Here is a 14928-nt window from a genome sequence, read left to right on the forward strand (position 1 = left end):
CCAATAATAGCTAATCTGTATTAAATATGTCATTATTTAAATGAGAATTAAATGAGATTATTTTTTATTTCTCCTCATAGCAGTTGCTTTTTATAAACTACCTTTAAGATGAAAGATTTTTCAATATAAAAGAGCATGCCCATTCTAGAAAATTTTATCAACTGAGAAAAGTAGAAAGAAAAAAATATATAGTTCTATTTATTTATTTATTTTAAGAGAGAGAGAGTGAGTGGGCGCAAGTGGGGGGAGGGGGAGAGGGAGAAAGAGAATCTCAAGCAGACCCCACGCTGAGCACAGAGCCCAACACGGGGCTCAATCTCACAACCCATGAGATCACAACCTGAGCTGAAACCATGAGTCAGACACTTAACTGACGGAGCCCTATAATTCTGTCACCAGAGGCAACTGATGCCAACATTTTATTTCCTTCTAAAATTGTTTCAGGTCATGATTGCATACTCTCTTACTACCCATTTTTTTACTGCTACTGCAGTTAATACTATTACCACCTTCTTCACCTGCCATTTTACTGAGAGTCACATTCTGTTTGCACCGGTCTTCACGTGTAATTCCGTCGAGCTGGTAATTTGTTTCCAGTTTTACTGAGAAATCATTGACACGTGTCGTTCTATGAGGTTAAGGCAGACAGCATGGTGGTCCGATTTACATTTATTGTGAAATGATGACTATAGTACGTTTTAGTTAACAACCATCATCTCCTATAGATACAATAAAGAGAGAAAACTTTTCCCCAACAATTCTCTCTCTGTATCCCAGAGCGGTGTTACCTGCGGTCATCATGCTCTGCGTCACAATCCTGTACTTACTTACCTTCTGACTGCGAGTCTGTGCATTTTGACAGCCTTCTTCCAATTCCTTCTTCTCTGATTCCCCACCTCTGGTAACCACAAATCTCATCTCTGCTCCGTGAGTTTGGTGTGTGTGTGTCTTTGTAAAATTAGATTCCACATATAAGTGAGATCATACACTATTTGTTTTTCTCTCTCTGACTTATTTCACTCAGCATAATGGCTTCAAAGCGCATCCAGGTTGTCATCAATGGTAGGATTTCCTCTTTTAGGGTGGAATTATATTCCATTGTGTGTGTGTGTCGCAAGTGCCCGTGCATACCATGTGTCCATCCATCAGTGGACACTTAGGTTGTTTCCCTGTCTCGGCTGTTGTAAATAATGCTGCTGTGAACATGGGGGTGCAGCTATCTTTTCAAGTCAGTGTTTTTGTTTCTTTTGGTTATATTCCCAGATGTGGAATTTCTGGATCATATGGTAGATCTATTTTTAATTTTTTGAGAAACCTGTCTACTGCTTTCCACAGTGGCTGCACCAATTTCCATTTCCACCAACAGTGCACGAGGCTTCCCTCTTGTCCACATCTTCACTAACACTTGTTACCTCTTGTCTTTTTGATGATGGCCATCCTAGCAGACGTGAAGTGATATCTCCTGGTTTTCTCTTATTCTAAATTTTCTTATTATCTAAATTTCTCTTTCATCTCTACATTCTCTTATAAAATATTCTCTTTCTCTAAAAACAATTCTGTATTCTGCTTTTTCACTTAAAAATAGTATAAGAATTTCCCCCATGCCGTTAACAGTCTTCATAAACAATTTTAATTGCATCGTAACAGTCCATTCTAAGTATAGTTTCATAATGGTAAATTTTCACTTGTTTTAATTTTTTATATATACCTTTTTATTATTAAATACCAAAACCATCACAAAACATAACATGTGATGGCGATAGTCCAGTTGGACTGAGGCCTAGAAGAAAAGGCACCCGGAAATGGGGAGGGCTAACACTTTAGTCAGTATTCACTACTCAGGTCATTTCTTTGAGAACCACTTGTGAAGTAAATGGTGGACAAGGACCAGCTCATAGTCAGATACTTGTCAAATTAACACTCTTAATATAAAATTCCAAACGTGCTGCTTCCGCTCTGTGTTGTTAAGGTCTTGCTTTCATCTTATCTCCAACAGCTCTCTGATTGTGTTCCTCCTGACAAGACGTTTCTTGGTTTCTCTTTAATTTTTGTATCCTTAGGAAGTCATTTGGAACTTCTTCTCCCCGAGAATCAAATTATCACCATCTTTAAGCTCTGCAAAATTTTCCTGTCAACCATTGAATCCCAATTATAGAATTTGTAAATATCTTTCCCACTGACTGCCTGGTTCATCCATGTCTAAATCCTGTCATGTTGAAAAACATCCTGTTCAATGGTTTTATCTGCCCAGTTACCTCATTTTAAGCCACTTGCAGAAATAGATTTTCTCGAAAATGTGTAAGGTATGGATAAAGAACTATCACATTTCTACCAGTTCTTTCAAACCGCTAATTAGGAATCCAATTCTTATCATTTTTTTTAACCAAAATATTATTCTTGAACACCCGTACTCTAGCATTATAGTAGACCCTTGGCATAGAGTAGAGAAAAAACTAATGACCACCCTCATGGAGCATAAGGTCTAGTGGAAGAGGGCCAGAAAAAATAAGTAAACAAATTGTTTTTTACTGTGCTGGTGTATAGTACAATACATCATGATGTTCTTTTATTATATGTAGAGATAGTGATAATAGCATTTGTTCCATAAAATTCTGTTGTATCTTTTTCACATTTATTCTTAAACTAAATTGCAAACATCAATTTAAAGTGCTTGTCCATTGGTTTTCTCACAGTCTTTGTGATTAAAACACATTCTCAAACAAAATGGTATGATATGCTTTTGCTTGTTTTTGGTTGGTCACACGTGCATTCAGTGATACTTTGTTTAAAGGAGAATTTCTCAGTGCCTTTCCAATGGCCACAGAATTACTTTGTTCTCAGGTCTTTCAGAAAATGATTGGATGCCTAACAAGAAAATGCACTGTAGTGTGCCAGAACACCGTACGGCCCTGCTAAACTTCTCAGACTATGAAAACGCTTGCCTGCTGTGCCAATAAATCTTCCCTCTCTTTCCCTAGGTCCAAGGATCTCATAAAGGAAGCTATCCTTGACAATGACTTTATGAAGAACCTGGAGCTGTCGCAGATCCAGGAGATTGTGGATTGTATGTACCCAGTGGAGTACGGCAAAGACAGTTGCATCATCAAAGAAGGAGATGTGGGATCCCTGGTGTATGTCATGGAAGGTATGGTTTGTAACTCTAATCCTCTGACATTCACATATTCCCTTTTCATCTTATCAGCCTGTACACGGATGGTAATGTATTACATGGGACAGTTCCATTTTTCCCTACTTTTGTTGTTGAGAGGCAGTTTGGAAAGAGGTGGAACACGACTCAGATACAGTGGTTGACTAGTTGTATGAAGGGTTTGTGTTTAGAATATTAAGCTGAGAATCTAGTATTGTTTTAGACATGGAGAAAGGCTGATAGGGTGAAAGAAAGAAATACTGTTTATTACACTGTGTAAGTCTGCACGCCATTGGGTCGTTGAGCAAGTTCACGGAGCTTCCAGAGGAGCTGGAAAGTATTTTTGGCCAGATGATCAGAATGTCAACTCTGCCTTTAATTTTCAGTGTATGGCTAGGTTTCTTGCTATCATGCTTCTATGAAAAGAATGTTTTCAATGCTTTATATGTGTGTGGAAGAGGAAATCAGACTGGTCGGATGGCCTATGAGCTACCTAATTAGTAAGAGTGATGGATTGTTTCATAAACAATTTCTTGCCCCAGTTAAGATAGAAAGTGCTTATAGGCAGACACCATACAAATATATTTTATGCCTAGATAAATTTTCATATTGTCTATTTCTAACTTGGAATTTATAATGCCGTGTTTTCCTTCTGGGGGAAAACACAAGCCTGAAGTAATGGCTGGATCAGCTGAGGAAAAAGTGAGTTCCGAAGTGCCTAGAAGATCAGAGAGTTGCCACGCAAACATCACAATCAGTTTCTAGGTGGTGGTTAGTGTCTTACCCCAAGCATTCATGGCAGTGTCCTAGAATTGTCAAGTTGATAGGTCATTAAGAGAAGGGGTGTATTTGGGCAAGTGACTTAACTTCTTTGAATTTTACCTAATTTGTAAACAAAAGGTCCTACCAATTGTCACTCCTTTCTGGCAGTAGATCTCAACTGGTGGTGATCTGTGCCTCCGCAGGACATTTGGTAATACCTGGAGACATTTTTGGTTGTCACAGTGGGAGTGGGGATAGATGGGGGGTGGCTACAGGCATCTCATGGTTAAAAACCAGGAATGCTGCTGTGCTGGGCTGTTGCCCACAGCAAAGAATTATCTGCCCAAACCGTCCTTAGTGTTGATGTTGAAAAATCCCGCTTTCTACCGTCTTTATAAGATTGTTCTGAAGTTAATATGAAATTCTTGGAATAAATGTTATTGTAAAGTGTAAAACATTATAAAATAACAGTATGCATTACTCTTTCTATCACATACTTAACAGCATATAAGAAATGTGCTGCCTGCCTATGTCATTCACCTTTTAATTTTTCTTTGTCATCTTTTTTGACATATATTAGGCATTCAACTTTTAAGTCATAATTTTGATCATTTTTTTTTTCTCCATAAGTTTTCAGCTTTTGGGTCAATATTATGAAGTTTTTCCCCAGGCCAAAAGGAAATAAATGTTCAGCTAGGCTTTTTTCCAAATAAAAGCAAGACACTATAAACAAAAACACGAACAGTATTCACTTGGCAGACAATTGCAGGGGAAGGAGATGAAATTATAGGGCAAGAGTATATGTGGGTAGTAAGCAGAAAAGATGAGAAAAATGCAAGAAATATACAGAGGCCAAGTATAAACTATAAATACAGAGAGAGATGTTAAGAAGTGCTGACAATTAAAAAAACAAGTTTAAAGCATTTCTTAGATTATAGTTTATCAGTGGTTTCATGGTTGATTTTTTAGATAATTTATTGTCAGTCACGTTTGTAAGAACATCCCTATTGCATAAAGGAAGATACACCTCACTTCCCCATTTGCAGATGCTAATTATTGAAAATCCATTCAAGAACCGGATATTTCCAGAACCTGTATGTTGTTTTCCTTTATCTTGAATATCTCTTACGAAAATAGATTTCCACACAACCTTGCAAATTTTTTCTAAAGAAAATCTCTTTATCCATACTATTCTGGTTTCTAAGACTAACTGCTAGTTTACTAGCTATGTTAGAAGAAGCTTAGAAATCATAGTGTATATTTACTAAGTGCTTAGAACAAGGTCCAACATATTGAGCATGCTTTGTATAAACACTTTCCATGTATAAAATTTATTTAATGTTCAAAACAATCCTATGAGGTAAGGGATAATGTTTATTATTCTTCTTTATAGATGAGGAGACAGAGGCCCAATAAGGTTAAGTAACTTGCCTGTGTCTCCCAACTAGTTTATAGTAGAATTAGGACTGAACCCAAGTTATCTGGATATAGAGTTCCAGCCCTTAACTATGGGGCTATGTGTTAGTCAGGGTTCTCCAGAGAAACAGAGCTGATAGATAGATAGATAGGTAGGTATCGATGAATAGATATTTATTTTAAGGAATTGGCTCATGTGATTGTGGACACAGGCAAATCCAAAAGCTGCATGGTAAAGGCAATAGGCTAGACATCTAGGGAAGAGTTGATGATGCTGTGGTTCAAATCTGAAAGTTGACTGCTGGCAGAATTCCTTCTTCTTCTGGAGAGGTCTGACTTTTTTCTATTAAGCCTTCAACTGATTGGATGAGGCCCACCAATATTATGAAAGTAATCTGCTGCTCAGAGTCTACTGATTTATATGTTAATTTCATCTAAAGAATACGTTCACAGAAGCATGTAGGATAGTGTTCGACCAATAATATCTGGATATCGTGGCCTAGCAAGTTGACACATAAAATTAACCATCCCAGGTCCTCCCCTTATCAACTCAGCACCTGTGTGCATCTCCTTAAACCATGCTTAATCTCCAAATAAAGACAGCAGCAAGGTTGCAGCTCTGCCTACCATGACATGATGATTCTGAGTACAACTGAAAATCCACTAACAATTTCCCCAAAAAAGGGTACAGAGTTCTTGGGCAATATTTACTCTTCTCCGTAATATCCCATAATAAACTCTGTGTTATAAAGCTAATACTTAAATACTGTGATGTAAAGTCGATATATCTTATGTTACATGTTAAGGGGGTATGAGAGAAGAAAACCAAGAATTTGGTGCACATACATACACACAAACATATTTATAACAAAATAAGGAAGAAATACCCATGACGGGCTTCCCGAGGTAAAGGTAAATATTACTAAATTTTCCTCTATTGCTTCAAGCTAATTTTGAAAAATTTTATTTATCTTCCTTTTCCTGCTGGATTGACTAAACAGCAAGTCATCTTAATTATCTTTTTTGAAACAGGGTTTTAAATAGTGTATCAATATTCAGAGTCACGGATTTTGCAGTGATGCTGTTGATTGCCTTCAGTTAAACTCACTAAAATGACTATAATCTTATAAATGATGCCGATCTGTCTCCAAGCTGTAATTCTAACCAGTTCAGTGTAACTTGGGCTGATCTTGTGCTAATATCCTTGTGTCAAAATAATTTCAAATTAAAAAAAAAACTGTCATTTAAATTTTTATAAGTTTTAATTGAAGAAATGTTTCATTGTTTAATTAGCTTTTTATCAACGTATTTAATCTTCTCAAAATTTAGATAGCATGTTCTTGATAGAGATGGATTCTTTTTCATCTGCAAACATTAATATTTATAAAGAGCATTCCATAGCAACAATGGATGAGTAGGCTATGGAGGATCATTCACAAACTTGCTTTTATCCAGACATTCAGAAAAACACCCAGGGAGTTTACGTGGAAAATCAGTCCAATTTTCTCTGTCTCTCTTTATCTAAATGAAGTTACTTCGTATAATGCTGTTTAACATGTGCCTTAAGTAGTTTTCATTTTAGCTGGGCAGTGTCCCAAGTAGGATTGCACACCTAAATGCCAGAATTTCTCATCATTTTAGCAAAAGAGAAGAGTCATATGGTAAGGACTTCACTAATTAGGATGACTGGGGGAAAATCATCTGGGGGTAGCATAAATATATTATCATATATTTTCAAGCAAAATGAGTTGTGTGACTTTCAGATACTTAAAGTTGCGGGCTAGGAGAAGTTTCAATGTTAAGTTTGAGTCAGAATCCTTTGGTATTAGTTTTTTTAAGGCAGTACTGTAAGTAGGTTAAGTTGCTAAGGTTCCGTTTACATTTTAATTATGTTTTCAGATATATCAATGACTCTTACAAAATACTTGAATACAGGTTATTTTCCTAAACAGACATTGGCCTGGATTATGATGTAAAATTTGTTGCTATCCTTATACTCTTGCCCTCCCTTTTGTTATCATAGAGATACATTTTAGTCTATTGTGTTTCAAAATAAAACATGTTCTGATTTAGTGCGTTTCAATGGTGATGTGAGTAAAACATCTTCTCTGTGAATCTAATCAAATATTTTCGTATTGAAAAATGTCAAATTTTTATCCGTCAAAGTGGTTGATTTGCACGTTTCCTGTGATGTTTCATTGTGGAAGCAGATAGGTTACATTTTATATCCTAAAAAAAAAGAAATCGCAAGTCGTCTATCGAGTGTTCTGTGAGCCTTGGCTATTTTAACTTAAACTTTTTAATGAAATCATCCATTTTTTTATGAGGTGCTTGTTAATGATAATAGCTTTTATTAAGTACTTATAAATGCCAGGGACTGTTTAATCCTTTTATGGGTATTAAATTTTAATCTTCATAGCCACCTTAAGGAGTAGGTATTCTATTATCTGCATGTTAGTAGCTGGAGAACCTGATGCAAGGACAAGGTGAATAACTTGGCCAAGATCATCCTACCAGTTCGTTGAGGTGCGAACTGCACCATCTGCCCCTGAGTTCCCATACATGATGATGGGGCAACATTAACTTTCGAAGTGCACATTAGAGGACCTGGTGGTATATATTTGTTATGTATTATTATCCCAGTTTTAGGAGCCCATTAAAGATGTGCAGCGTGAAACCATAGGATAAAAAGAAATGGTTTATTTTTAAGGAAAATATAGAACTTGAATGGCGATAGGGCAAAGAGAGAATAACCCAGATGTTCCCATAAATACCTCTTAGGTCTCTCTGCATCCTTTGAACACTGAACTGCTTGTTGACCTCTCCATAGATCTTTGACCATTCACTCCTCTCCTCTTACCCATAACTTCTTCCTAATCCAATGTGCAGCTTTAGATTTGGCTTAATCTTGGCCCGCCTCTCTGTCCTGACAGGACTCAACTCTGCTGTGTATCTGGAAGGATCTGTTTTTTTCTGTCTATAATGAATGGCATTGATTTTGTTTTTCTCACAGCCCCCTTTTAAGAAGCTCATCACCCACGCTCTTTTAATATGGCCTTTGTACACGGATGCTAAGTGATATTTGACCATTCCCATCAACACTCAGGGACAAGCCTCACATTTCTGTTGTTACTGCACTGAGATGGCACTTTTTCCTTCTGTGGACAAAGTCACTGGGTTGTCTGCTTCCTTCCCCACTCAGTGGGTTGATACCAAGTCTGCCCTTTAGGCTGATGTCCAACACTGTTGATTCTTCAGTGTGGGCGTGAATCACCATGCCAGCCACCATTCCAAAGTAAGCTTACACAACGTGATCCTTCAAGCTCTGTTCCTTTCTCCCCCTGAAACATTTTTACTGTCTTTATATAATTAAATGATGTACAAAAGCTGACATTCAAAGAGGGATTTTATATAAAATTGAACATTAATGATGAGCCTGGCCATGTCATTTGGCATTCAAAACACTACCTGAGAGTATGAGGAAATTGAATGCATTTTCATATGAATGAGCTCTCCCAGCAATTTTAACATGAGAAACAGACCATTTCATTCTCCAAAATCAGCTGTTGCCTTTTGGCCTTGTGAGTTTTTCATGTTAATCTGAAAGCTATCTTTAGAACAGTTGAAATACCAATGCTCTTGAGGTTACTTTGCAGTTCTTTCATTGGACCAAGCTTATAATATTAATGTGAAAGAGGAAACCTATGTACTGCTTACATAAAACCAAAACAGACATATGTTTATAAGAAGTGATCATAAGCCAAGTGGATCTGGAGGTATGAAATGCAACTATTAAACTATATTTCTGTTATGGAGTCAATGGGGAAGACAAGGGTCTGAGATATTTAGATGGTGTGGGTTATCATGTTTATTTTGGGGTGCCAAGCTTCAAAAAAGCCTTTGATAGACTTGACCAAGTCCGGGAAGTATAATTACATATATATTTAAATGACATTGTTTCATGAGTAGATGGAAAGTTTAGGAAGAAAGGGTACTTTTTTAGATACTGAAAATGCTGTCACTTGAAAAGGGAATTATTCTCCATGAATCTGCATGACCAAAGGAGAAATGCAAGTTAGAGGGAAGACTTTGGCATCAACCTGCTGCTGAATGATATGCTCCAGGAGGGAAGTGAGCAGCCTGATGTGGTGGCAAGAACCCCATCTCAGGAGGCATTCCAGCAATGACTACAGAGCATCTGCTTGGAGAGAGTTTGTGGGGGTGAAGAAGGGATTCCCTGTGGCTGACTCATAACGCATCTCCTGTCCCTTCCCTAAACTCTGACATTCTCAGTCTGTGAGTCTGTGAAGGAGTATCCTACAAGCTAGTTTATGAGAACCCAGCCCTCCAAAGTCTTCCTCTCAAAAACTCACCTGAGCATCCGATGTTAAATGTTTTTGTACTATAATATATAAATCTAATAATACTGCACATATTTTTCTATTACTTAATTTTTTGGCTCAATTTTATGTGGTGCTGTATAACCCAATTTATTTATCCTTTCTGCTGGTGATTATATTTAGACTATTTCCAGTTATTTTGCTCTAGAATACTAATAAGCCTGAGCAGCTTTTCCTATGTTCATGGGCCCTCTGTGTTTCTTTTGTGAAGTATCTGTTGTAGTCTTCTGCCCATTTTTTCTGTTGATTGGTTGACTTTACATATTTCAGATTTTAATCCCTGTCATTTACATGCATTGCAAATGTCTTTCTCAATCTGTAGTTTTACTTTTTACTCATTTGTGGTATTATCTGATGAATAGGAGTTACTAATTTTAGTGTAGTGAAATAACATCAGTCTTCTTCTTGGTTTGTGCTTTTTGTATCTTTGTAAGAAATTCTAGAGGGTGTTGTTTTCTGTGCCCATGTTTATGTTGTGAATGCATGTGTCAGTGAAGGCACGTGCTTGAGTTAGGTGTATGAGGAATTATCTATCAAGGAGTATATCTGCATTTGTGATCTAAATGAGAGTTGTCCTTTTCAAAGCAGGAAACTGGAAAGGCAATGCATTTTCATTTCTATGTTCATATTTTTCCCCAGTGTATTTTAAGAATTCTTTATAAATTGTCCTTAGAGGATAGTACACATGCTTTTGAATTTGCTTGGTGATAACAGTGTCTTTTTTCTGTGAGGGTGCGTTTTATATTTGGAAATAATAAAAAATCATTTAGTGATGGATTTGATGAATAGGGATAGATGATTAAGCTGAGCGATACCTTTTTCCTTTGTTGCTAATATAGATAAAGATGTGTGTGTACCTACCATCATAAAGTAATGGCATTTGTTGTACAAGTCAAGAAAAATTAACAAGATGTTTTAAGGATACCACTTTTTGAAAAATTGACATATTTTGAAGGATAATGTTCTTACTACTCATTAGGCTGTTTATACATGTCTTTGATTTTTTTAAAAATAGCATAATCACATTGTGGTTCTGCCATTGTAGCTCTCTCCAGTTTTTTTCCAAATTATTAGTGGTAGAATTGAATTTTTTACATTGAGGAGGGCAATAGTGTGGCTTTTCTTACTTTCGAAGACTCCCAAAAGCTAAAATCTTGAAAATTACTGTCCTTGGTTCTTTTTTTTTTTTTTTTCCCCTTTTTCTTTTTGGGACAGAAAAAGTTGGAGAGCCATCATTTTTTTTTTTTTTTCAAAAAATCTCTCTGAAACTGGTAAAGGAAATCAGAGGTTATGTTAAAAAGGTACAAGTATATTTTTCTTACTATTACTTCATAACAGTTATAGGTTTTATTTCTATGCTGCTTCATTTTGCTAAAATATCCAACTCTCCATTCTGCGATTTTGAGAGAATGCCAAATTTGAAAGTTTAAAAATGCATTTCCCGTGAACGTTAAAAATGAATACAGTGTAGCTGAAAAAAAAATGAAAAGAAACTATGGATTAGTACCATTTTGGCAATAGTGTGATAACACATTGATTTCCTACTAATGAGGTATAGCTTACTTTGGGCCTCAGTACCTGGGACTGGTGGCCAGTTTGCATGCTAAACATTTGACGGGCTTCTGAAATTGTTGTGGGCTCAATGTAAAATCACATAGATGTATTTCTTCGGAGACTTTTAACAAGATCTCGAATGATTTTGGGGTGGCGGGGCTGGATAGAGTAACGCTTTTAATATCCATTCCTCTAATGAAAAATCCCTGAATGGTAAGCAGTAGTTTGGCAGGCTCTCAAAAAGCTAGGCAGATAGGAGCTGCTTCCCAGCAGGAGATGCTGTGAGATGTGGTTGCCATGGCAACAGCCCACCCCACCCAGGGACCAAGGACATTGGAATTGGTCTCACAAGTCCTTATTGGAATTCTCCCATGACTCCGCATTTGAGGAATGCAGCCCTGTAATAGCCCATCCTTTATCTGAATTTAACTCCTGTCGTTTTGGAAGGTTGAAGTCTGAGTCTGATCTTTATATTTAGGCCCTTCTGTAAACTCCTTTCTGATGAAAACGAAAATATTTTTGTGCTAAAGCTTCATAGTAGTGCACAGAGTATGAAGTTATGATTGATGATTTAAGATGGTATTAAAATTAATTCCTGAAAATTCATGCTTTATGCATATTTAAAATTTCAAGAAATTATTATTGACTATATTAATGATTTACTTAATACCATTTTTTTTTTTTTGCCTTGTTTGCCCAACTTTACTAATGCTGATTGTTTTTTGGGTACAATGAAACTACTTGATAATTATTCATAAGAATATATGGAAGGACGTGCTTTTAAAACAAGACAATATTTACTTTCTATTTGTTGTGTGCTATCTTGTGTGACTTAACAAGAGCACTTAAGTTACTTTGATACTTTTCATTATCAAAGCCAGTTAAGTTACTCTGTTCTTTGATCAATAGCAAAACTATATTGGAAGAATCATCTGATGAAGGGGCCCAAGTATTAGGAGAGATGGTTTTCCACTTCACTAATATTCAATGGTGTATTTACAGAGTAAAGCTAAAACTTTTCATACAATTATAATTAACGCCAATGTGTTTAAAATTTTCCTTCAAAAATTGATCAAGCTTCTTTAAAATATCGCTCATTTCCCACTGGCAGAAAGAAGGGAGTGAGCATTCATTTCCATTAGAGTTTAATTAATAGCCTATTGTGATAACTTTTACTGAAAGCCATTCACTTAATCGTCAAACTTTTTTTTCATTTATATGGTTAGAAAGATATAATTCAATGTTACATTTTATATTTGACTTGTGTTTACAGAGCATCATTTTATATTACTCTTTTGTTATGTTGTATTTCATACTGTTTTAGAATATTTAATACCTTCAGCAATATTCTTAATATAGATTTATGCTGTCCCCAATGTTCCACTCAATGATAGTACATGCCCTTAAATTAAAGTCATTTTTTAAAGATTTGTAATAATTTGCTCCAATATTTCCAGTGCAGGCATTTTTATTGACTTAGCCTGTTGGAAATATTCATGCACAGATATTTATACTTTGTGCCTGTGTGTGTGTATATGAGTTTACATGAAATTATTTCTTCCCAGAGTCCACATTATGTCTTAGGAGATGATGGGGTGGTTAATATAGCATAGAGGATGCTATTAATGGCTAAATTCAAATCTATAAGAAAAATAGAGGATTATGGGGCGCCTGGGTGGCTCAGTTGGTTAAGTGTCTGCCTTCGGCTCAGGTCATGATCTCAGGGTCCTGGGATCGAGCCCCATGTTGGGCTCCCTGCTCGGTGGGAAGCCTGCTTCTTCCTCTCCCACTCCCCTTGCTTGTGTTCCCTCTCTCGCTGTGTCTCTCTCTGTCAAATAAATAAATAAAATCTTAAAAAAAAGAAAAATAGAGAATTAACAACAATAATCATAAGTATTGATGATAAGGCTCTCGAGTAAGTGAAAAATTAGTCTGCAAAGGAAAAATACTTAGTTTATGTGCTTTTAGAACAAATTTCTTGCCATTTTCTTAAAAGAAAATTAAGATAACTTCTATGGAAAGTCTTGACATTTCATTTAATCCTATGCATTTAAGTTTTTATTTCTTACATCAGTTCTAGAGGTCAAAGCCACACGAAATAGGAAAAATGTTTCAGCAGATTTTTGTGTTGAGAATTAGGTTGCATATATACATAGCAGGTCTTGCTCAACTACCATGCTTTCCTCCCCCTCCATATGGCGTGTTTCTACGAAAGTAGAAAAGGTGTTAGAGATAAAGCAGTGTGTGGATTTGACTGAGTGTCGTCCATGAATACATGAAATTCTTTGTAAATCCCTTGACAATTGAGAACAGCAAAGAAAGTATTTCATGAAGTTCTTTTGGCAGTACAGTTTCTTTATTATGGTTCGCTTATCAAGTCATTATTTATTCACCCCGGCTGTTCAGTTCCTACAAATGCTTTCTTGGGTCTGATTGTGTCTCGGTGGACACTGAGGGTAGAATAGTGAGCAAGGCATACACAGTCCTATATCTTCTAGACTTTACAGCCTAGTGACCGTCGCAGGGGAAGAGCACAGAGAACATTCACAAAAATAAGCACGATACTTGTGGATAGTTATCAAGGTTATGAGTAAATTGATAAAACAGGGTGATGTAAGAGAGGGTCATGAGGTAGGTTTGGCAATGATCAGGTGGGTCAGGGAGGGCTCTCCTGCGAGGGTATCATTGGAGCTGAGACCCGAATGACAAGAAGGAGCCAGACACATGAAACTCTGAATAGAGGTCCCAGATGAGGACAGTTGCAAGTAGAAACGTGCAAAGGTGGGGAAAGATTGGCGTGGTCCAGAGAGAGAAGGCAATGACATGAGTTGACATTGGCAAGGTCACTTATAGGACGCAGGAGGTGGTTTAATTTTACTCCAAGAGATTTAGAGAGCATCGGAGTTTCAGTTGAGATGGGACATGATGTGATTCAGGTTTTATGAGTAGAAAAATAGATTCCACTACTAATCGAGGGTGGAAAACATGTCCTGTGGAGTGGTGGGGTACACAGGGATTCCGGTTGGGAGGTCGCATACAGCAGTGACCCAAGCAAAATGTAACGCTGGCTTAGGCTGGGATGACAGCATGGGAAGCAAGGGACGGCTGATGCATTTTTGGCAGCTCGTAGATGTGATATGGGGGTGAAAGAAAGAGAAATGGGGAAGGACTTGTTGGTTTTTGAGTTAAGCAGTTGGGTGAACGGTGGTGCCATTTTCTGGGATGGGAAAAAGTGTGTGGAGTTCATAGCAAAGAAGCGAAATCGGGAGTTCTGTCCTGACGATGTCAAGTTCAGACGCTACTGGAGATGCCACGTGGGTGACACCTGTCTGACAGCCCCATTAAGAGGCCTCAGTGTAGGGGGCGAAGTGTCCCATCAACGTAACAAGGCAGAGAGGGGAGATTGATGAAAGGAGTTCTCTTGTAGTTAGAGTAGCTAGCTGTTGTACATTGCCGTGGATCAAATGAGCGAATTTTGGTATTTTCACAGATTTCATACACAGAGATATTCATAAATATTTTAAAATTCTCTAATGAGAAATCTTTGTAGTAAACTGAAAATTCCTCCCAATGTAATGACACTAACATTTTTGAAGGAGCTGTCCTTGAAGTCTGGGCTGGGGAAACATGTAGGGGCTCCTTGAGGTC

General features: G+C 37.1%; 1 protein-coding gene across 2 annotated transcripts in view; it reads left to right on the forward strand.

The window, feature by feature from the left end:
* Positions 1 to 14928, forward strand: part of PRKG1 (protein kinase cGMP-dependent 1) — a 1234019-nt gene that overhangs the window by 154394 nt on the left and 1064697 nt on the right. For both annotated transcript variants that reach the window (XM_036123403.2, XM_036123402.2), the window contains exon 2: positions 2979 to 3145. In XM_036123403.2, the coding sequence (XP_035979296.1) occupies positions 2979 to 3145 (167 nt within the window). The remainder of the gene's footprint in view (positions 1 to 2978; positions 3146 to 14928) is intronic.

This window comes from Halichoerus grypus, chromosome 7 (assembly GCF_964656455.1).
Source record: "Halichoerus grypus chromosome 7, mHalGry1.hap1.1, whole genome shotgun sequence".
In the NCBI taxonomy this organism is placed as follows: domain Eukaryota; kingdom Metazoa; phylum Chordata; class Mammalia; order Carnivora; family Phocidae; genus Halichoerus; species Halichoerus grypus.